Below are 22,368 nucleotides of genomic sequence, written 5' to 3'. Positions count from 1 at the left end.
TCAGCTACTCTGAAATGTGCTTAAACCACACATGATCAGCACCAGGGCTTATGGTGCTAGCTTCCCATGTTTAAGGATGCTAGCGGTGAGGCTCAAAAGTTGGATTCTAACTGAGCTTCCTCAGTGCACAGTAAAGATGGGTGTTAGAGCGGGTGTTAGAGTAACAGTTACAGGTAACGCTGGGGTGACGAGAGGCAGGGAAACTGTTTGAAAGAAACAACTTCCAAAAACACAAAAAAGGTTAATATCAAGCTAGTTGGATTGTTTGTTAAATTCAATGAAAAGAAGTATGTGTATATACATATTTTATGATATTTGTGTACTGATTAGGTGATGATTTCCTTTACAGGATATGGGCTTAAAGGTATTCACCAACTCAAAAATTCATAAACCCCATATATGTCCAAATCTTGAACTATATAAAATACAGCCATCTCAAAGACTGTTATCTTCTCCAGGTAAGAAATTAAGAAAAATGAATTGCCTAATATATTGAACCAAATAAAATAATTCTTTTAAAAAGATAAAATGTGATGAAAGTAATTAAAAAGGACTTGTGATTCCAGACATAGAGATCAGACTTGTGGTTGCCAAGGGGGAGGGAAGAGTGGGGGAGGGGTGGACTGGGAGTTTGGGGTTGGTAGACGCACACTATTACATTTAGAATGGATAAACAACAAGGTCCTACTGTACAGCACAGGAAACTATATCCAATCTCCTGAGATAAACCATAATGGAAAAGAATATTAAAAAGAACGTATATATGTGTATAACTGAGTCACTTTGCTGTACAGCAGAAATTAACACAACATTGTAAATCAACTGTACTTCAATTTAAAAAAAAAAGAACTTGTGATTTAGATATATTAAGGTTCTTGCTCAAGGTCACATAGTGATACAAATCAAAAAATTCTGTTTGTGTCCAGCTCCCACGTATGCAGCTGGAAAGGAAACAAGGCAGGCTGTAAAAAGTGTTATAAGACGGGTGCAGATATGAAGAATAAAAGAAAGGATTGATTCTGATTGAGGAATCAAGAAGTCATTCATATAGAATCTGCTTCTAGTAAATGGAGATGTGTGAGTTTTAAAAGGGAAGGGAAAGTTTCCAGGCATAGGATAATGTAAACAGAAACAGAAATGTTCACACATTGGGACTATGTTCTCACGAGTCAAGAAAAGAAGCTCTTTAACTTCCTCAGAACATCAGCTAATATCCATATTGAAATCACACTCATTTGTCAATGATATGGGCTACTTCTTTGATGACTCATATAGTAATCAATCATTTATTTACTTATGGTCTGATACTGTCAAATCATGGTTGAATATAGGTTGAATACAAACAAAAGAGTTTGTCAGAAATCAAGGTAAACATTCAGCAAGAATCAAATGGCTATACGGAATTTAAATAAAGATCATTGTATATTTTTATTAGTATTTATAAATTATATCCTTTAATCCTTTATCAATAAGATTTGTAGTAAATTTATGTATGAACAAGCGTATAGATACACAAGATTTGTCCCAGGGACAAATCTCGTCACTTGTGTCTTATCTTCTGAAACATTTGGGAATAAAGGGTCATATTTGGGAATAAAGAGCTTTTTAAATTCTTGATCCTCTCACTCCTACAAACGGTTTCTCAAAGCCACTGTCAAAATGTCTGGGTGTGATTTTTCTTTGCTCCCGCAGAGGTGCAGACCAAATCCTGACCTCAAGTCACAGCACTCAGCACTTAGTACAGTGCGCAGGAGCTGCAGAGCCTCCTTTCTGCCTCTAGCTCTCTTTCACAGGCAAGCCAAGACCCTTTCTGCCTCTAGCTCTCTTTCACAGGCAAGCCAAGACCCTTTCTGCCTCTAGCTCTCTTTCACAGGCAAGCCAAGACCCTTTCTGCCTCTAGCTCTCTTTCACAGGCAAGCCAAGACCCTTTCTCCCTCTAGGTCTCACTGTTCTCTGATTGTGATTCTCTTCCCCCAGCTCACTCCTAGCTTACTGTTAATGCTTCAGAATTCATCTAAAAATACCACCTCCTCCAAGAAGCTTTCTACCCAAGTGTCCTCTCCTGGTTCCTATCTATTTCATCACCCTATTTCTTTTGTAGCACTTACTACAATCTCTCATAAGCCTTATCTTTATATTTATTGTTTCTGTCTCCTCTGCAGTCATAGCTGAAATGGGAAGAGGTCATGAACTTATGCATATAATACGTATTTCAGAGCCTCCCACAGAGACTGTGCGAAAGTACTTCCCTGAGACATGGATCTGGGATTTGGTGGCAGTAGAGTAAGTAACTTCTTTCATATATAAGATGCAACAATATAGATTGCTCACAATTTTCAATTTTTAGCTAGTTTTTCAATATCCAAGTATATCTTTTGGACACATTGCTGTGTTCAGGAGAGGTTTAGTATAACACTTCTGTTATGAAGTCTCACTAATCTAATTGTATCAGGAATTTTGCACAAATGTCCTTCTAAGATTTCCAGAAAATGAACATAAGGACTAAATATAACCAAGCACTGCACAGATTAACGCCTATAAGAGATCCTTCGTTGCTCGGCAGTCCTGAGTTAAGCACAGGGTCAGTCAAGCCAGCTCTACACAGTAGTAGTAGAATTTAAAAGTATAAACCTTCCCTCAGTGGAACAGTATTTTAGAGAAAAAAATTTAATAACAATCTAAAACTACATATTTATCACTATATTGTCTATAATAGATTATACTACAACTACATGTCTAAGGAGAGACTGATATAGACTAGAATGGAAAACAGAGTTGGAAAAAAAGGGACTTAATACATTTCCATTTCAAGCCTTGATCATACTCTCCATTATTGGTATTTCTACTAAGTGCATTCAAGTCATGACAATAGAATCATTTATACAGGGGTTCTCTTCCTAGAAAGGATTTACAGGCATACCTCAGAGATATTACAGGTTCAGTTCCAGACACTCCAATAAAGCAAATATCACAATAAAGTGAGTCACATGAATTTTTTGGTTTCCCAGGGCATATAAAAGTTGTGTTTACACTATACTGTAGTCTATTAAGTGTATAATAGCATTATGTCTTTTAAAATGTATATACTTTAATCAAAAATACTTTATTGCTATAAAATGCTAACCTCCATCTAAGCCTTCAGCAAGTCATCATTTTTTTGCTGGTGGAAGGTCTCGACTTGATGTTGGTGGCTGCTCACTGATCAGGATGGTGGCCGCTGAAGGTTGGGATGGGGCCGCTCCTTAAAACAAGACAGCAATGAAGGGTGCCACGTCAATTGACGCTTCCTTTCACAAACGATTTCTCTGTAACATGCAATGGTGTTTGATAGCATTTTACCCACAGTAGAACTTCTTTCAGAATTGGAGGCAATCCTCTCAAACTCTGCCACGGCTTTGGCAACTCAGTTTTTGTCATATTCTAAATCCTTTGTTGTCATTTCAACAATCTTCACAGCATCTTCCACAGGAGTAGCTTCCATCTCAAGAAACCACCTTCTTTGCTCATCCATAAGAAGCAACTCCCTATCCATTCAAGTTTTAACAGGAGACTGCAGCCATTCAGTCCACATCTTCAGGCTCCATTTCTAATTCTGGTTCTCTTGCTCTTTCCACCACATCTGCGGTTACTTCCTCCACTGAAGTCTTAAACCCTCAAAGTCATCTATGAGGGTTGGAATCTACTTCTTTCAAACTCCTGTTAATGTTAATATTCTGACCTCTTCCTATGAATCAAGAATGTTCTTAATGGCATCTAGAATGGTGAATCCTTTCCAGAAGGTTTTCAATGGACTTTGCCCAGATCCGTCAGAGGAATGACCATATACGGCAGCCATAGCCTTACAAAATGTATTTCTTAAAGAATAAGACTTGAGAGTCAAAATTACTCCTTGATCCGTGGGCTTCAGAATGGCTATTGTGTCAGCAAGCATGAAGACAACGTCGATCTCGTTGTGCATCTCCGTCAGAGCTCTTGGGAAACCAGGTGCACTGTCAATGAGCAGCAGTATTTTGAAAGGAATCTTTTTTCCTAAGCAGTAGTTCTCAACAATGGGCTTAAAATATTCAGTAAACCATGTTGTAAACAGATGTGCTGTCATACAGGCTTTGTTGTTCCATTTATAGAGCACAGGCAGAGTAGATTTAGCATAATACTGAAGGGCCCCAAGATTTTCGGAATGATAAATGAGCACTGGCTTCAACTTCAAGTCACCAGCTGCATTAGCCCCTAACTAGAGAGTCTGCCTGTCCTTTGAAGCCCTGAAGTCAGACATTAACTCCTCCTCTCCAGCTGTGAAAGTCCTAGATGGCATCTTCTTCCAACATAAGGCTGTTTCATCTACATTTAACATCTGTTATTTAGTGTCGTCTCCTTCACTAATTATCTTCTGGATAATTTGCTGCAGCTTCTACATCAGCACTTACTACTTTACCTGGAGCTTTTGTGTTACACAGATGGCTTCTTTCCTTAAGCCTTATGAACCATTCCCTGCTAGCTTCAAACTCTTTTTCTGCAGCTTCCTCACCTCTCTCACCCTGCACAGAACTGAAGAGAGTTATGGCCTTGCTCTGGATTAGGCTTTGGCTTCAGGGGATATTGTGGCTGGTTTGACCTTCTATCCAGACCACTCAAATTTTCTCCATATCCGCAGTGAGGCTGTTACGCTATCTTATCATTCAAGTGTTTACTCAAGTATCACTTTTAATTTCCTTCAGGAACTTTCCTTTGCATTCATAACTTGGCTAACTGTTTAGTGCAAGAGGCCTGGCTTCCAGCCTATCTCAGCTTTCAACATGCCTTTACCACAAAGCTTAATGATTTCTAGCTTTTGATTTAAAGTGAGAAGTGTGCAATCTTCCTTTCACTTGAATGCTTAGAGGCCATCATAGGGTTGTCAACTGGCCTAATCTCAATACTGTTGTGTCTCAGGGGCTAGGGAAGCTCAAGAAGAGTAAGAGGGACAGGGGAATGGCTGGTCAGTGGAGCAGTCAGAACACACACAATATCTATCTATTAAGTTTGCCATCTTATACAGGTGCGGTTCATGGCACCCCAAAACAATTACAATAGTAACATCAAAGATTGCTGATCACAGATCATTGTAACAAATGTAATAATAATTTAAAAGCTTGAAATATTGAGAGAATTACCAAAATGTGACACAGAGAGATAAGGCGAGCAAATGCTGTTAGAAAAAAGACACCAATAGGCTTGCTTGATGCAGTGTTGCCACAAACCCTTAATTTGTTTAAAAAAAAAAAACAACACAGTATCTGTAAAGCACAATACAGCAAAGTGCAAGAAAACGAGGCACGCCTGTATTTAACCGCTTGCTTTTTGTTCTGCACATTGCCATCCTCCCCAGCTCCTCGGGTATGGCTGAAGTAGGAGTAATCGTCCCCGATACCATCACTGAGTGGAAGGCAGGGGCCCTCTGCTTGTCCAGTGACACTGGACTTGGTCTCTCTCCAACTGCCTCTCTCCGAGCCTTCCAGCCCTTCTTTGTGGATCTCACGATGCCCTACTCTGTGATCCGCGGAGAAGCCTTCACACTCAAGGCCACTGTGTTAAACTACCTTCCCAAATGCATCCGGGTAAGGACTTCGCTTTATTAACTTGAACACAAGGTAACAGTCAAGTAAATTAAAAACTGCATTCCTGGGAATACTGACAAACTCCTGTGTATAAGATGGGCTCACCAGGAGATAATACTGTCAGAGATACTCATATGTTATTATGACTATGGTTGCTGATATCTCCAAATCCCAAATGACAACTTAAAACAAGGTTCTGACCCTTTAAAGTTAGGAAGTTTGTGTAACATGAAGATTTCTGACATGAACAACAAAAACCAGTGTGCTGATTCTCACGTCTTATGCTCTCCAAGGTTTCAACCTCTACATTCCCATATATTTAACTTTTCTTATATGATTCACTGTATTAAACTTAACTTTTAAAGTTATTTATGTGCATCTTACCATAATTGTTTATAAATCTTGTATACTCTGCTGGGAGAGCTGAGGGTATGGTCAAGATCCTAAGCCAAAGGAGTAGAGCTTCCACAGGCAACAAACATATCATCATGACTTTTCGTCTCCTCTGCTCCTACCAAGTGAAAGAGCAGATTATCCCCAAATACTAATGTTTAGATGTCAGATCCACTTATAAGATGCTCAGTCTCCATTTATATTATCTTCAATATTAGGCAACCTGAAATCTACCCAATCCCTCAATGTGCTTTATTTCAAGCCATTCTTCCTTTGGCCCCCTTTCCCTCTGGTCTATTTGTCTCTTTGTCTCATGTGTGGTTTCAGGTCAGTGTGCACCTAGAAGCCTCTCCTGCATTCCTAGCTGTCCCAGGAGAGAAGGAACAAGAGACTCAGTGCATCTGTGGGAATGGCCGGCAAACCATGTCCTGGGCAGTAACCCCAAAGTCATTAGGTGAGAGACAGCCTCCTAGAGGCAGTTGTCTACTCAAAGACTGTGTGTGTCTGTCTATGGGATCCTCATATCCAGGCAAAGATGCCCCCACTCCCCCACCAAATGGTAGACGTTTTTTCTTTGTCTTTCATTCTAGGATGTCTAGAAGGATATACCCCCTTCCCTCACCTCCGGCTCCACCTTGGATTCTCAGTATCATTAGCCTCTAGTCTATGATGCTTCCATTCCTGCTCCTATGTTTTTATAAAACAAAAAAATAAGGTCACAAAGCATTAAACATTTATAAATCTTGGGGTTTGGAGGCATGGAGGAAGAGAGAGATGGTGCTCATCTCTACTGGCCCCTTTTTCCAGGGAATGTGAATTTCACAGTGAGTGCAGAGGCACTAGAGTCTCAAGAGCTGTGTGGGACCGAGGTGGCTGTGGTCCCTGAACATGGAAGGAAAGACACAGTCATCAAGCACCTGTTGGTGGAAGTAAGTAAGCCTGCCCATTTGATAAGTCACAGTGAGTCAAGAAAAACAATGGTGAATCCAGCTGGGGTTCCAACTTTTAGGTAAGAAGGGCTAAAAACTAGATATATGAAAAAAGAAATATATATATATATATATATATATATATATATATACATAGTCATGGGATATTTCACAATATGATTCTCTCTCTCTGTGTCTCTCTGTCTCTCTCTCTTGATTTTACGTTGTAATTTCCTCCTCCCTTTCTCATCTATCAACCTGTCTCCTTCATATTACTTACACTTATAGAATTTGCTTCTATAATACATTTGAAAATCAGTTCCAATTCTTCTCTTCATCAAGAAACCTGTAGTTCCCCTATTAACACACATGTCCTGAAAGTCAGTCCATTCTCACTTCTAACTTTTCTTTCTTTCCACCGAAAGCCTGAAGGACTAGAGAAGGAAGCAACATTCAACTCCCTGCTTTGTCCATCAGGTAAGACTCAGTCATCATAATTAAAACAACATTGACTAGAATATAATATTTGAAGTTCAAAGTATTTTATATATACCATTCCTACACTTTCCCTATGAGGTAAGCAAGACCTAAAGAACCATCAACCCATTTTGTAAGTGAGGAAACTGGTTTTTAGAGAAGTCAAGTAATTTGATCAGCTGAATATCCATATCCTAGGAATTCTGAGTCTTTATTTTTTAAGCACCTGTACAAACATCAAATTGTCCTTCTGACCAGTGTAAGATGCGGTTATAGGTAGAAAGTGGGTAGATTCAAAATGAATACTGCCAAAGGGGATATTTCCTTGCATATTTAGTAATACCACACATGGGTAGCTGAATTCAAGCCCCTTCAACACTGAGTTTTGCATAGCTAACCACACTGGATAATGAGACTATGCTATTTCCAGAAGAAAAGGTTGCCACAGCCTTTACCATTTGTCATGTCAATATTTGTTTCGTGCCAATCCTATACCTAGTATCCTATCAGTCATTGGGAAGGGACTAAAGAAGCTTACAGTAAACGATACAGCTTTATCTTTGTGGAGAATTTCCTAAACAAAAACATTTATGGAAATTGAGTACACTAAGAAATTTATCAACACAATGTGTTCTCATCTCAAACCAATGTCTAATCAACATCATGTGTTCCTTACCTTTCTGTACCTACTAATTTCTGTTTATTATCTTTTTTGTCATGTCAATACTTAAAATATATAAAATGTATTCTAAAAACACAATTGCCTTATTATTTAGTCTTATTTCTACATTGAAGTGAATTTAGTCCTTACTACCAAATCCATATATGTCATCTGTTTTCTTACAAAACTTTTTTTGAAGGTAAGAGAAGTTTTTGACATACAAATAATACATACATAATTAAATAACTATGTATGTATTTAATGCATAATTATATTATGTATTTAACTACATGATTAAATTTCATTACGTAACTATCAGTAATTAATATAACTGATAATACATACATAATTAATATATACAACTTAATGAGTTTGGAGATAAATATACACCTGTGAAACTGTCACCATGATCTATACCATAAGCCTATCCATCACTTCCAAAAGTTTCCTCCCACTCTCTTATTCTTATATTTTTGTAATATAAGATCTATCCTATTAGCAAATGTTTAGGTTTACAATACAGTATTGTTAACTGTAGGCGCTATGTTTTACAATAGACCTCTTGAATTTATTCATCTTGCATAACTGATAGATTGTACCCTTTGACAAAAGTTTTATTACTAATCCTATGAGGACAGGATGCAGTATAATGATAAATACTACATTTTTCTTTTTTCATCTTCATGTAATTCACCAATATTACAATGCCAGCAAATGTATGCTTATCAGCAGCAATTAATTTATTTTCACTGAGTCAAATACTGTTCGTCTTCACCCCTAGCCCCATGTCTAGTGCTTCCATTAAAAATACTGTCTTCTTCAGTATGGTACTGGAACAAAGACAGAAATATAGATCAATGGAACAGGATAGAAAGCCCAGAGATAAACCCACACACATATGGTCACCTTATCTTTGATAAAGGAGGCAAGAATATACAGTGGAGAAAAGACATAGAGTGTCATAGACACTCTATGACATAAATCACAGAAAGATCCTTTTTTGACCCACCTCTTAGGGAAATGGAAATAAAAACAAAAATAAACAAATGGGACCTAATGAAGCTTAAAAGCTTTTGCACAGCAAAGGATACCATAAACAAGATGAAAAGACAACACTCAGAATGGGAGAAAATATTTGCAAATGAAGTAACTGACAAAGGATTATTCTCCAAAATTTACAAGCAACTCATGCAGCTCAATAACAAAAAAACAAACAACCCAATCCAATAATGGGCCGAAGACCTAAATAACCATTTCTCCAAAGAAGATATACAGATTGCCAACAAACACATGAAAAAATGCTCAACATCATTGATCATTAGAGAAATGCAAATCAAAACTACAATGAGATATCATCTCACCCCGGTCAGATGGCCATCATCAAAAAATCTAGAAACAATAAATGCTGGGGAGGGTGTGGAGAAAAGGGAACACTCTTGCACTGTTGGTGGGAATGTAAATTGATACAGCCACTATGGAGAACAGTATGGAGGTTCCTTAAAAAACTAAAAATAGAACTACCATACGACCCAGCAATCCCACTACTGGGCATATACCCTGAGAAAACCATAATTCAAAAAGAGTCATGTAGGGCTTCCCTGGTGGTGCAGTGGTTGGGAGTCGCCTGCCGATGCAGGGGACACGGGTTCGTGCCCCGGTCCGGGAAGATCCCACATGCCGCAGAGCGGCTGGGCCCGTGAGCCGTGGCCACTGAGCCTGCGCATCCGGAGCCTGTGCTCCGCAACGGGAGAGGCCACAACAGTTGAGAGGCCCGCGTACCACAAAAAAAAAAAAAAAAAAAAAGAGTCATGTACCACAATGTTCATTGCAGCTCTATTTACAATAGCCAGGACATGGAAGCAACCTAAGTGTCCATCAACAGGTGAATGGATAAAGAAGATGTGGCACACATATATGATGGAATATTACTCGGCCATAAAAAATAAATGAAATTGAGTTATTTGTAGTGAGGTGGATGGACCTAGAGTCTGTCATACAGAGTGAAGTAAGTCAGAAAGAGAAAAACAAATACTGTATGCTAACACATAGATATGGAATCTAAGAAAAAAAAAAGGTCATGAAGAACCTAGGGGCAAGACGGGAATAAAGACACAGACCTACTAGAGAATGGACTTGAGGATACGGGGAGGGGGAAGGGTAAGCTGGGACAAAGTGAGAGAGTGGCATGGACATATATACACTACCAAACGTAGGGTGGACAGCTAGTGGGAAACAGCCCATGGCACAGGGGGATCAGCTCGGTGCTTTGTGACCACCTAGAGGGGTGGGATAGGTAGGTTGGGAGGGAGGGAGATGCAAGAGGGAAGAGATATGGGAACATAGGTATATGTATAACTGATCCACTTCGTTGTAAAGCAGAAACTAACACACCATTGTAAAGCAATTACACTCCAATAAAGATGTTAAAAAAAAAAAAAACTGTCTTCATATGTGGTGAAATTTGATGGAAGTAAAGACCGAGCATTATGGTAGAATTCAGGAACTTTTTGGAGATTTTTCCTTTGCTTATACATACATAGCGGGTGTTTTGCATAGAGCTGTTGTGTAAGGAGGCTGGGGACGGACATGAAATATGTCACCTTGTGACAACAATCTTGTGTGAGCCACAGAATGGTTACAACAGAATCGCAACGTCACAGGTACTTGTCAGTTTGTAGCATTCTTTTGGAATGCAACTCCACATGCAAGGAGGTTGGGGAAGGAAAAGTTCTAGAAATCTCAGAATCCCATTCATATACGTTGAAGGTCTTTTTTAAGACTGGAATATTAAAAGAGGGACAACTTTTCAGAAGAAGTTTAGGTACAAGGCATAGTTCTGGCTTCTGGGTCTTGGAGCTCTTCAGGAAGATATACAGCAGAAATCATCTTCATTGTGGCTGATTTGTTTCTTTCTCTAGGTGCCGAGGTGTCTGAAAAATTATCTCTGAAGCTGCCGCCAAATGTGGTAGAAGAATCTGCCCGAGCCTCCTTCTCAGTTTTGGGTGAGTCTCCAGCCCTAGGGGACTACTGTACTATATTGGACAATGTCTACTATATTTTTTCCATAAATACTTTCTCAAAATAACAGCTGTACTTTTAACTTTTCTTCTTTGGACTTATTTATTGCTTCCAATCATCCTTCTGTTTCTTGAAGACACCCTTCCTAAAATTCCTCATTTCTTTACCTCAGCTAATTATTCATTTCTTCTTAATGATTCTGACGGATTATAATCTATAAGCTTTATGACTTCCCATCTCTCCCATTTCCTAGGAGACATATTAGGCTCTGCCATGCGAAATACACAAAATCTCCTCCAAATGCCCTATGGCTGTGGAGAACAGAATATGGTCCTCTTTGCTCCTAACATCTACGTTCTGGATTATCTCAATAAAACACAGCAACTGACTGCAGAGATCAAGTCCAAGGCCATTCACTACCTCAACACTGGTGAGTTACTGAATAAGGGAGTGAAAATTGCACGGTGCAATTTTAACAATAGGTTGGAATCCCCAATAGGCTCGAGTTACTTATCAATTCTATGATATGTAAATTTATCATGCCATGATAGTTACAATAATAAGAATACTATGACAGTTGATTTCATGGTACCTCTCCAGTGTCCAACCTCCAATAAAATGTTTAGGACTCAGAACCGTCTAATATACTGCAGCAAAATTTAGGAACTATCACAAGATGCCAAGGCATTTTGTTTATTTCTCTGGCTAGAGAATGTACAACCCGTCACGTTGCTTCATTAACCTTCCATTCCAGGCTACCAGAGACAGCTGCTCTACAGGCACTACGATGGCTCTTACAGCACCTTTGGGAAGCAACATGGCAACAGTGAGGGTAATACCTGGTAAGGGAAAGACAGTTTTTTGAGCTCCTATTTTTGTGTCAGGTCTTTTACATATATTATCAAAATTATATTCCCAGGAACCCTATCAGATATGTATTATTAAGCCTACGGTTGGTTATACTAGATAAATATACCCAAACTAGCAAGGTAACAAGCAAAAAAACTGAGATTCGAATACACGTCTGTTAGATTTGTCCCCAGAATTCATCCTGTTCATAATACACCAAGGTATTCTTTCTCGAATAGCTATTTTTTTTTTCTAAAATAGCCCCCATAACCATGATTTTTTTTAATGAGATAGCCAGCAAACATATCATATAACTTCTAGGTAAACCATGTTCACTTCAGTTTATGTTTTTAGATCATATTCATCTTAATCACTAATAAATTCAATAATAGGAGGACAGAAATGAAATGGAGCCAGTGATATGAAACACTGTTTTAAAATCCCTAAGGCAAAGCAATGTCAGAAGTTACTGCACGTAAGAGCTGTGTATGAGAAGATTCTGCCATCTACAGTAGAAAATCGCTAAAGAAAAGATTTAAAGCCTTGCTCAAATAAAATTTAAAAATAAGTAACATTAGTACAGTTGACCCTTGAACCACATGGGGGTTAGGGGCGCTGACCTTCAGCAGTAGCAAATTCACACATCATTTTACAGTCGGCCCTCGGTATCCCCAGTTGTGCATCCACGGATTCAACCATCTGGGGATCATGTAGCATTGTAGTACGTATTTAGTAAAAAAAAAATCCATGTGTAAGAGAACCCATGCAGTTCAAACCATGTCGTTCAAGGGTCAGCTGTACGAGAGCTAGCAGGTTCATCAAGTAAAGGCAATGGGAGCTCTAAGTAAAGAATTCCTGTTAGATGACTCACGTCAGTGTGAGAAGTGTCCTATGAGGCCTGTTGCCATGATGTGGTTATAAAACCATTGTAACAACATAAATGTGATCATCACTTCCTCCCCTTCAGGCTCACAGCCTTTGTACTGAAGAGTTTTGCCCAGGCTCGAACCTATATCTTCATTGATGAAGCACATATTAACGAAGCTCTCACCTGGCTCTCCCAAAAGCAGAGGGACAGTGGCTGTTTCAGGAGTTCTGGGTCACTGCTCAACAATGCCATTAAGGTGAAGTGTTCTCGGAGCTAGTGTTGATTTGTCCATTACACTGTCTACAAGGATGAGGAGAGGAAGTGATAATATAAGAATTCCTTAAGGAAGGTATCGGAAGAAAATAAAACCTGGATAGCACCAAGAAAGAGGGGATGGAACTTAGAGTGATTGTGATACTTTGCTTCGTGGGGATATATATGGGGAAGGACAAATTCCATGACAGCAGAATACAAGGAGCTGATTAAGAGCATTCTCAAAAGTTATTGGGAGTTTTAAAATTACTGATTCATTTTCAGTACTGGTAATTGATCTGTTCATATTTTCTATTTCTTCCTGGTTCAGTCTTGGGAGATTATACCTTTCTAAGAATTTGTCCATTTCTAGATTATCCATTTTATTGGCCTATAGTTGCTGGTAGTAGTCTCTTATGACCCTTTGTATTTCTGTGGTGTCAGCTGTAACTTCTTTTTTCACTTCTGATTTTATTGATTTGAGCCCTCTCCCTTTTTTTTCTTGATGAGTCTGGCTAAAGGTTTATCAATTTTGTTTATCTTTTCAAAGAACCAGCTTTTAGTTTCACTGATCTTTTCTATTTTTTTTAAGTTTCTATTTTATTTACTTCTTCTCTCATCTTTATGATTTCTTTCCTTCCACTAAGTTTGGGTTTTGTTTGTTCTTCTTTCTCTAGTTGCTTTAGGCATTAGGTTGGGTTGTTTATTTGAGATTTTTCTGGTTTCCCAAGGTAAGCTTGTATCGCTATAAATGTCCCTCAAATTATTCTAATCTGTCTCTCTCTCATACTTACAGGGTGGAGTGGACGATGAAGTGACCCTCTCTGCCTATATCACCATCGCCCTTCTGGAGATTCCTCTCCCCGTCACTGTAGGTACCCTTGCTGAAGCCTCGTTCTAGATGCAATGAAACTGCTGACCTGATGTCTGAAACAATACCCCACTAAAAACCAGTTGTCGGCACTCCTTCTATGCAATGTCAATGCTTCCCAGATCAGTAGAGAATTTAGTCAGTCCATTAAGAAAGATTTACACTTCCCCAGTGATGCCCCTAGTCTATTTTCCCCCTAGCAACCCCACTACCACCACCACCACAACACATGCAGAATGAATTCTAAAGATATGGCCTATATTCCTGCCTTATGAATGTGAGACTAACAGATTTTCAAAAAATACTATTCTCTCTATCCATAAGAATGAGGCTAGAAAGACAAATGTTTTCCAACAACTTCCTGACCTCTGTGCTGTGGTCTGTGTTTACCCAGGAGCACTAGCCCCCCTATTCACACAGCTCGCTCCCTTCTCGTTCTGCCTTCCCAGCACCCTGTCATCCGCAATGCCCTGTTCTGCCTGGAGTCAGCCTGGAAGACAGCCAAGGAAGGATCCCGAGGCAGCCACGTCTACACCAAGGCACTGCTGGCCTATGCCTTTGCTCTGGCAGGTAACCAGGAAAAGAGGAGAGAAGTACTCAAGTCACTTGATGAGGAAGCTGTAAATGAAGGTGAGAGCACACCTGGGATCTTTCTCCCATCCCACAGTCTCTGGATCAAGGACTCCATATCAAAAATACCCCATGACTACCTCTCAGGACCCCTTTCCCCTCTCTTCTTTTGTCTATGTCATTATGGACTCAAGGATTTCTTACTCAAGTCACACATCCAAAGATAAGAGACAAGTACTGTATATATACAAAAAGGCATAAAGAATAATAAGCAAACACCTTTAATACTTCCCTTCCAGCTTAAGAAACGAAATATTACCAATGCTGGAAAAATCCCTTGTGTACCATTCCTACCTGCAAAAGTAATCGTTATCCTGAATTTGTCATTACAAACTCCATGGATTTCTTTACCTTTTTACTGCATATGTATCCCTAAATGATATTCAGAATGTTTACATTTTTCATCTTTAGATAAGAAGTATCATCCTTCTGAGTATTTCTGCTTGATCCTTGTCTGTCTGTCTGCCTTTTGTTTCTTAAGTTCAACATTAGGCAGGCTGATAGGAGTCTCCTGTATGGGTATGTTAATTTTCACTGCTGCACGATACATTACCATATATTTAAAAGGCCATAATTTATTTAGAGAGTCTCTCCTCGTGGATCTTTTCTTGTTTCTTATTTACTTCTATCGCAAGCCATGCTACAATGAATACTCATACACCCATCTCCTTGAGGGGGTGTGTGAGTTTCTCTAACTTGTACTTAGAAAGCGTAACTGCTGATTAGCAGGCTAAACACATCTTCCCCTTTGCTGGATGTCATCTGATTACTCTCCAAGGAGCTGTTTTCTTCCCACAACAGTGTAAGTCCGTTCCCGTTATTTCACACCCTGTCAGCCTTTGCTATTTTGAGGATTACTCTATTTTTGGTTTTAATCTAATGAGTATAAACTCCATTATCTCATGTGATCTGTGATCCTCATAAGAAACCTCCGAGGACAGGCTTTATAGAAAGTTGAACAAGCCCTAGATAGGGTCTGGATAACATCAGATGTCGGAAATCACCACAACCAGTCAGAGAACCCGCTCTGCCATTCCTCTCTTCCACCAACGCAACCACCGCAGCCATTTGAAAACCTAGGTGGCACAGCTTCTGACTCCTTAGCCCAGATGAAACAGGCCTCGTTCAGCTGTCTGTAGGTGGGAAGCTGCCAGATAAGATTTAAGAGATGATCACTGGAAGGCAACCCGCACTTCAGCACTGGCCCTTGTACTTTTACCTGAAGTTAAATATGAACATGTGGCCACTTGCAAATCTTTTTCTCACCTCCAGATAATTCTGTCCACTGGACACGACCTCAGAAACCCAAGGCACGAGTGGAGCGTTTGTACGAACCCCGGGCTCCCTCTGCTGAAGTGGAGATGACAGCCTATGTGCTCCTCGCTTACCTCACTGCCGAGCCTGCCCTGACCTCGGAGGACCTGACCCCCGCCACGCACATCGTGAAGTGGATCTCAAGGCAGCAGAACTCCCACGGGGGCTTCTCCTCCACCCAGGTGTGTGGTTCGCGAGAGCCTTTTACTTTACCTTCAGGTAGAAAAATGTTTGAACAAGATGCAAACACATATAAGAAGAAAAGAAATGAAGATAAGAATAACTTGAAATGAGAAGAATGTTATTAGTATTCAAGGATGGTGAGAAATAAGAAAACACGAGAGTCAAAGAGGGCTGAAAAGAAAATGTCAATTCTGTCCCACCCCCATCCCATATTTTTATCACAGGCTCCTATGTCCAGTAACAACTCTACATCCCTAAAGCAATAGTGGGGCACCAGGACCCTACACACAATGGCCACAGCAGAACGAATTTTAAAATCCACCATTCTTCTGGAAGTTCTAAGAGTCCTTTCAAGTTGTTCCTAGAAACACTATTCAGAAACCAATCACCTCTACTTGCAAAGCTCTCCATTTCTAGGTCCACTTTGACTGGCTTCTTTTAAGGCTGACACATTTCATGCTTCTTCTATCCACATCTTAATATACAAACATTTGTTCATTGGGAGCATAAAGAACTATCTTTATTCATCCAACCTCCTAAGCCTAACTATATAATCTTATATCTAAAAAATTCATCAGTATAGACAGAGCAGGGAGTTTCATCTCCAGAGAATTCAGAGGTTAGCGTATGCACCCTAAAAGAGAAGCAGAATGTGACGGAAAGACATTCCATCCTTCTCCACTGTATTTAATCTCTTATTTTTCCATATAAATGGAGAAAATAATTTTGTTAAAAGTTATCATTCGTTTCTTAGCAAATTATTATTTGAAGGATGCCAGGTTCAATGTGGATGAGAATTGAAAATATGACCAGCCCGGTGGAGGGGGAGCCAAACTTCTGATGAAAAAGAGAGAACCAAATAAAAATGTCAACAAATCCAGAATATAATTATAATTATTCATTATTTATTTCCTCTGGAGAAACTGAAGCATGACCTTGATCGTGGCTGCAAAGGACCCTGGGTTTTCTCAGGGCACTGACCTCAGCAGCAGAGCAGAATGTAGCTTGGGGCGAGAGCCAAACTTAACTTTGGTTGGGTGGTGACAGATATGACCACAGTTATCAAGAAAGACATCTTAGGCAAATAGCTAATGCTAATAAATAATTCCCATTCATATATATTCTCCACATTGCATACCTCACATGTATTTATAGAGAGAAAAGAATTGATTTTCTGAGAAATAAATTTCTAAAGCATATAGTCCAAGGCAGATATGTGAAGGTTATGGTTCTGTCATCTATCTAAGGATTATAATCAATCTTGAAATGAGAACCCCAGTATTTCAGCACTGAGGGAAACAGGAAACAGGAAATCAAAGCCCCTTTTGTGGCAGCTAACATGGGCCTTTGGGTCTTCAAAGGGCTATCGTGCCTAAGTGGGTTCCCTCACCTGTCTTCCAGGACACTGTGGTGGCTCTCCATGCTTTGTCCAAATATGGAGCAGCCACTTTCACCAGGACTGGAAAGGCTGCACAGGTGACCATCCAATCTTCAGGGACATTTTCCACAGAATTCCAAGTGGACAACAGCAACCTCCTGTTACTACAGCAGGTTTCATTGCCCGAGGTGCCCGGAGAGTACAGCATGACAACGACAGGAGAAGGATGTGTTTACCTCCAGGTGAGATTCCAGGGGTAGGTGGGGACAAAAGGTCCAGAGTAACATTGTCACTGAGAAGGCCTAACGCAGCAAATGATGGGGCAAATCAAAGAAAGAGTTGAGGAAGTTGGGAGGAATCCTGGGCAAGGGAAAAATCACAGATTTTTGTCTGTTCCACAGACATCTTTGAAATACAATATTCTCCCGAAAAAGGAAGAGTTCCCGTTTGCTTTGGAGGTGCAGACTCTGCCCCAAACTTGTGATGGACCCAAAGCTCACACCAGCTTCCAAATATCACTGAGAGTCAGGTAAGATCTCTGACTGCGTCATGCAATTCTGGGTATAATAACAACCAATCTTCTTACTGGAACTCCGCATTAAGCAGAGCAGGGTGACAGTGAATGTTTGTTCTACGTTTATTGAAAAAGCAACGTGTTCTCGTGTTGACACAGAATTTCTCAGTGATGGGGCTTACACTGTACATCCCCCAACTCCAGGATCTGTGTCTAGTCTTATTGTTTACAGCTTATTAATTCCCCTCAATAATAAATAAAGAACCTCTAACCTGAATTCCTGACTTTATTCTAATGTAATTATTCATCCTGATTTCATTATATTGTAATGAAATCCTATATTATTCTTGCTTTATCTGGGACCGAGGTGGAGACTTCTTGAAAAGCGCGAATAGAAGGAAGTAGTGACTCTCTAGTTAGAATTCCTACTGGTAATAATTAAATCTCAGATTATATATAAAATAATCAATTTGGGGGAAAATACATACATTAGCAGCCATATTCAAATACCTACAGGGCTATTTGTATCTGTCCTCAAGAATATTATAACCTGGTTGGGGATACTATTCAGGAAAAAGACAAAGTGTATGTAACAAATAACTGGGATAGATTAACAGTCTCATGCCCAGCTAAGCATCATTTACAGAGCTTTCTTAAAATGCAGATCCTCAGAGCTCACACCCATGAAATTCTGATTCATCAGGTCTAGAGTATAGGCCTGGTCTCTGTGGCTTTAACAGGGCCCCCTGAAGATTCTAATGCACAGCCAGTTTTTTGAGCTACTTGGTAAGAAATTTAGGAAGACTTCTGGTACTTTTCAGGGCTGCTGAGTGCTTACTGTGGACACAGAAAAAAAAATATTTAATAACACAGATAATCCTAATTCCCTTCTTCCCTGGATCTTTAGTTACACCGGAAGCCGTCCAGCCTCCAACATGGTGATTGCTGACGTGAAAATGGTATCTGGTTTCATTCCCTTGAAACCAACAGTGAAAATGGTAGGTTTACTATAAGCCCAGGAGACTCTACTTTATTTAATATTTTATGTATCTCTAGACTAAGACAACATTAATATAAAAATACTATTAAATTAACTTCTATCAAAGACATCACTGTCTCCAAAAGCAGAAATATAATTTAGCACGTTTATATGGGGGTTTGTTTGTTTGTTTGTTTTCTCATTTAACTTAGTTTAAATGGGTCTCAAAATTTTATGATGGATTTTTGGTTAAGTTTCCATTAAGGTATTAATAAAAATACTAATTTTAAAAATTAATAACTCAAAACTGCCGCCCACAGAAAAACAAATGATCCATAAAACATTCTCCTTTTCCTCTAGTTTTACAATACATTGTTATCATTAACCAGTCTTTCACTACCAAGTTCAATGGTCAACTCAGATGGTTTTGAGACTGGGCTTCCACCATTGATCAAACTGGGGTGGCAGGTATTAGGGATCACATTCATTTAGCCTTCTGAACTATCTGGGCAGACCTGGTGACCTTACCAGCTCCAGCAGCCTTCCTGTCCACTGCTTTAGGGACACCCACAGCAACGGTCTATCTCTTGTCATGAACAGCTCTTTGCTAGGAGGCCACATCTACTAGGAAAAAATTGTCAGCAGGCTACTGCTTTAATGGAGCTTAGAATCTTCAGAAGATAAAGCATACGCACATGAACTAGTGAAAAAAATATGAGAAAGATTGATTGACATAAACTAGAACTATTACAGAAGTACAGAGGAAACTGAGATTGCTACAAGTTAGAATAAGCGAAAAAAGTAAAAAAACAAAAACCTCCTTCATGAAGGAATGGAATGTGAATTGAACCTTGAAATATGGGTAATTTCCAAGTTTAGGACATTTAGTTCCCTTTTCTTCAAATAAATCAATTTACACATAGGTCCTGTGTCGTATTAATGTTAAACCCTGCATCCCAATTATCTTTCACTTTTAATTCTGCCACATTATTGCCTTTGTTTACAAAAAGCATTTGAAGAAATTTTACCCTCGGGCTTAATTTGGTAATAAACGTTCTTCTTTTCTCCGGTTCCCCAGGGTCTTTTTCTGTTTATTAACATTTGTGATGTCTTAATTTTCTTCAGCTTAAAACATCTGACCACGTGAGCCGAACAGAAGTCAGCAACAACCATGTTTTGATTTACCTGGATAAGGTGAGAGCCCTGCCATTCTATCCCCCAAAAAATATGGATAATGAGCCGCCCGGGAAGTGAATGAAGGCATTTTGGAGGCATCACCTCCACACTAAAAATCTGAGAATTCTAACATTAGGTCCAGTGAATAGTCTCTTCTCCTTCTCTACTTATATTTCATCTGGGACTATGGGAAGAAATGATTTGTTATACTATTGGGCTGTGACTATTTCTAGGACCCCATAAGCAAGAAGTTTTCCACAAAAGGTGCTCATTATGTGCACAAGTTATTTTGAAGATACATATAAGGAAGTAACCACTGGGATTAGTTAATTATTATATCAACAGCACATCAGACAAAAGCGGAATATGCTATCAGTCTCAGCAAGGACTTAGACCATAAAACAACAAGGCCAGGGCACCAGTAAACCAATCTGACTTTATAGTTGTGTGTTGTTGCATAGTTTACTCATTCCTATATTGACGGATATTATCGTTTACAAGTTGTATGAAACATAGGCTGCAGTGATCCTCCTTTTATATTCCTTTTTGAGTCGACACAAGTGTTTCTACAAGATAGGGTAGTGAAGCTGTACTGAATCTCTGATACTTAAAAATAAACGCAGCTATTCAAACAATAAAAAGCCTGCATCATTCACCCCCTATGAACAGAGTTATGCACTCACATTGATGGGAGTATATGAAGAGTTTTAGTTATTTAAGAAACAATTTGAGGGGGGGCTTCCCTGGTGGCGCAGTGGTTGAGAATCCGCCTGCCGATGCAGGGGACGCGGGTTCGTGCCCTGGTCCGGGAAGATCCCACGTGCCGCGGAGCAACTAAGCCCATGAGCCATGGCCGCTAGGCCTGCGCGTCCGGAGCCTGTGCCCCGCAATGGGAGAGGCCACAGCAGTGAGAGGCCCGCATACCGCAAAAAAAAAAAAAAAAAAAAAAAAAGAAACAATTTGAGGAAGTTTTCACCTACTCTGAGATCTTTTGGCCCCATTTAAGTACCCTGTTAGTTGACAGAAAGTTTTTCCCCAAAATAGATGAATACTTAAATTCACTCAAAGAGGACAGAGGAGAGTCATTTAATTCCCTTTTGCTTTATAGGTGACAAATCAGACCCTGAGCTTGTCCTTCACGGTTCTTCAAGACATCCCAGTAAGGGATCTGAAACCAGCCATAGTGAAAGTCTACGATTATTATGAGACAGGTGAGTGAAAGCAAAGTTCACACAGAAATTAAATACCTGATCACATAAATTTAGATTTGAGAGACGTGTTGGGGCAATTCATTACACTAATCACTCTCATCACTTCATTTTGTCTCTATCAAGTCTGATATAAATACATTATTACTAATACAAAGCACCTGTAAGATATTTAGTTCCCTTTTCTTCAGATAAAATCAACTGTAGGACAATATGAAATTTAAATAAGTATAACATCTGTACTCTTACCCTTCAGGAGTTTAGGGTAAAGGAAAGCATAACATACAGTATTTGAAAATATAAGACAGAAAGCAGCACATCAAATGAATGATGCGGAGGTTTCTGATACAATTCTTCCCGCAATAAGGATTCTTTCACTGACCTGTAACATAGATGTTCGCTTTCCCTCTCACTTCTCCTGACTATTTTTGTTTTTATTCAGATGAGTTTGCCGTTGCTGAGTACAATGCTCCTTGCAGCAAAGGTAAGCAATTCATACTCCTTCAAGATGGGCTTGTCCCTCAAATCTCCTCCATAAAATTCGGGCTAAACATTTCTCACAGACATCATACTGTTCACAGTGCAACTTATTATAGAAAAATATATTTATTGGGAAAGGGCCCCTGATAGTCAGACCTCAGACAGTTCACAGAATTGCATATTAGATAATTTTAAGTAATGGATGTCATTTCCCACTATACTAATTGGATTTCCTCAGGCACCATGCTACCCAGATCTAAAGGAAGGAATATTCACTGTTCTGGAAACCCAAGTCCATCTTAATTTTCTATTCTTTCCACTATCACAGACACTGGAAACGCTTAAAGACCTGCTTTGCTGGAGTCCCTGTTCCACAGACTCAGGTCTCCATGGAAGAAAAGAGTTTTTATATCTCTGAAGGCTTGTTGAATAAACCTTTTTCTCTGGTCAGCCCATATCACTGTTTACTCATTTATTCAATAAACACTTATTACACTTCCATGTGATTCCCAATAGACTCCTGAGACAAAAATTCACAGCAATCAAGGGCTAAAGGATTTCAAAAAATGAAAAACATTACAGAGGTGGTGGTCA

At 39.4% G+C, this 22,368-nt stretch overlaps 1 protein-coding gene across 2 annotated transcripts in view; it reads left to right on the top strand.

The window, feature by feature from the left end:
* LOC131767316 (alpha-2-macroglobulin) overlaps positions 1-22,229 on the top strand; it is a 64,061-nt gene extending 41,832 nt beyond the window's left edge. For both annotated transcript variants that reach the window (XM_059082506.2, XM_067008719.1), the window contains exons 17-36: positions 350-458; positions 2,163-2,283; positions 5,366-5,594; positions 6,315-6,441; positions 6,795-6,916; positions 7,342-7,393; positions 10,973-11,056; positions 11,326-11,502; positions 11,827-11,914; positions 12,889-13,045; positions 13,838-13,912; positions 14,362-14,542; positions 15,815-16,038; positions 17,441-17,659; positions 17,819-17,946; positions 18,839-18,929; positions 20,036-20,104; positions 21,195-21,297; positions 21,737-21,778; positions 22,103-22,229. In XM_059082506.2, coding sequence (XP_058938489.1) covers positions 350-458; positions 2,163-2,283; positions 5,366-5,594; positions 6,315-6,441; positions 6,795-6,916; positions 7,342-7,393; positions 10,973-11,056; positions 11,326-11,502; positions 11,827-11,914; positions 12,889-13,045; positions 13,838-13,912; positions 14,362-14,542; positions 15,815-16,038; positions 17,441-17,659; positions 17,819-17,946; positions 18,839-18,929; positions 20,036-20,104; positions 21,195-21,297; positions 21,737-21,778; positions 22,103-22,119 — 2,415 coding nt within the window. In that variant the 3' untranslated portion in view covers positions 22,120-22,229. The remainder of the gene's footprint in view (positions 1-349; positions 459-2,162; positions 2,284-5,365; positions 5,595-6,314; positions 6,442-6,794; positions 6,917-7,341; positions 7,394-10,972; positions 11,057-11,325; positions 11,503-11,826; positions 11,915-12,888; positions 13,046-13,837; positions 13,913-14,361; positions 14,543-15,814; positions 16,039-17,440; positions 17,660-17,818; positions 17,947-18,838; positions 18,930-20,035; positions 20,105-21,194; positions 21,298-21,736; positions 21,779-22,102) is intronic.
* Positions 22,230-22,368: the final 139 nt, after the last annotated feature.

The sequence above is a fragment of the Kogia breviceps genome, chromosome 12 (assembly GCF_026419965.1).
Source record: "Kogia breviceps isolate mKogBre1 chromosome 12, mKogBre1 haplotype 1, whole genome shotgun sequence".
NCBI lineage: Eukaryota > Metazoa > Chordata > Mammalia > Artiodactyla > Physeteridae > Kogia > Kogia breviceps.
This window is presented reverse-complemented; position numbering and strand designations above follow the sequence as displayed.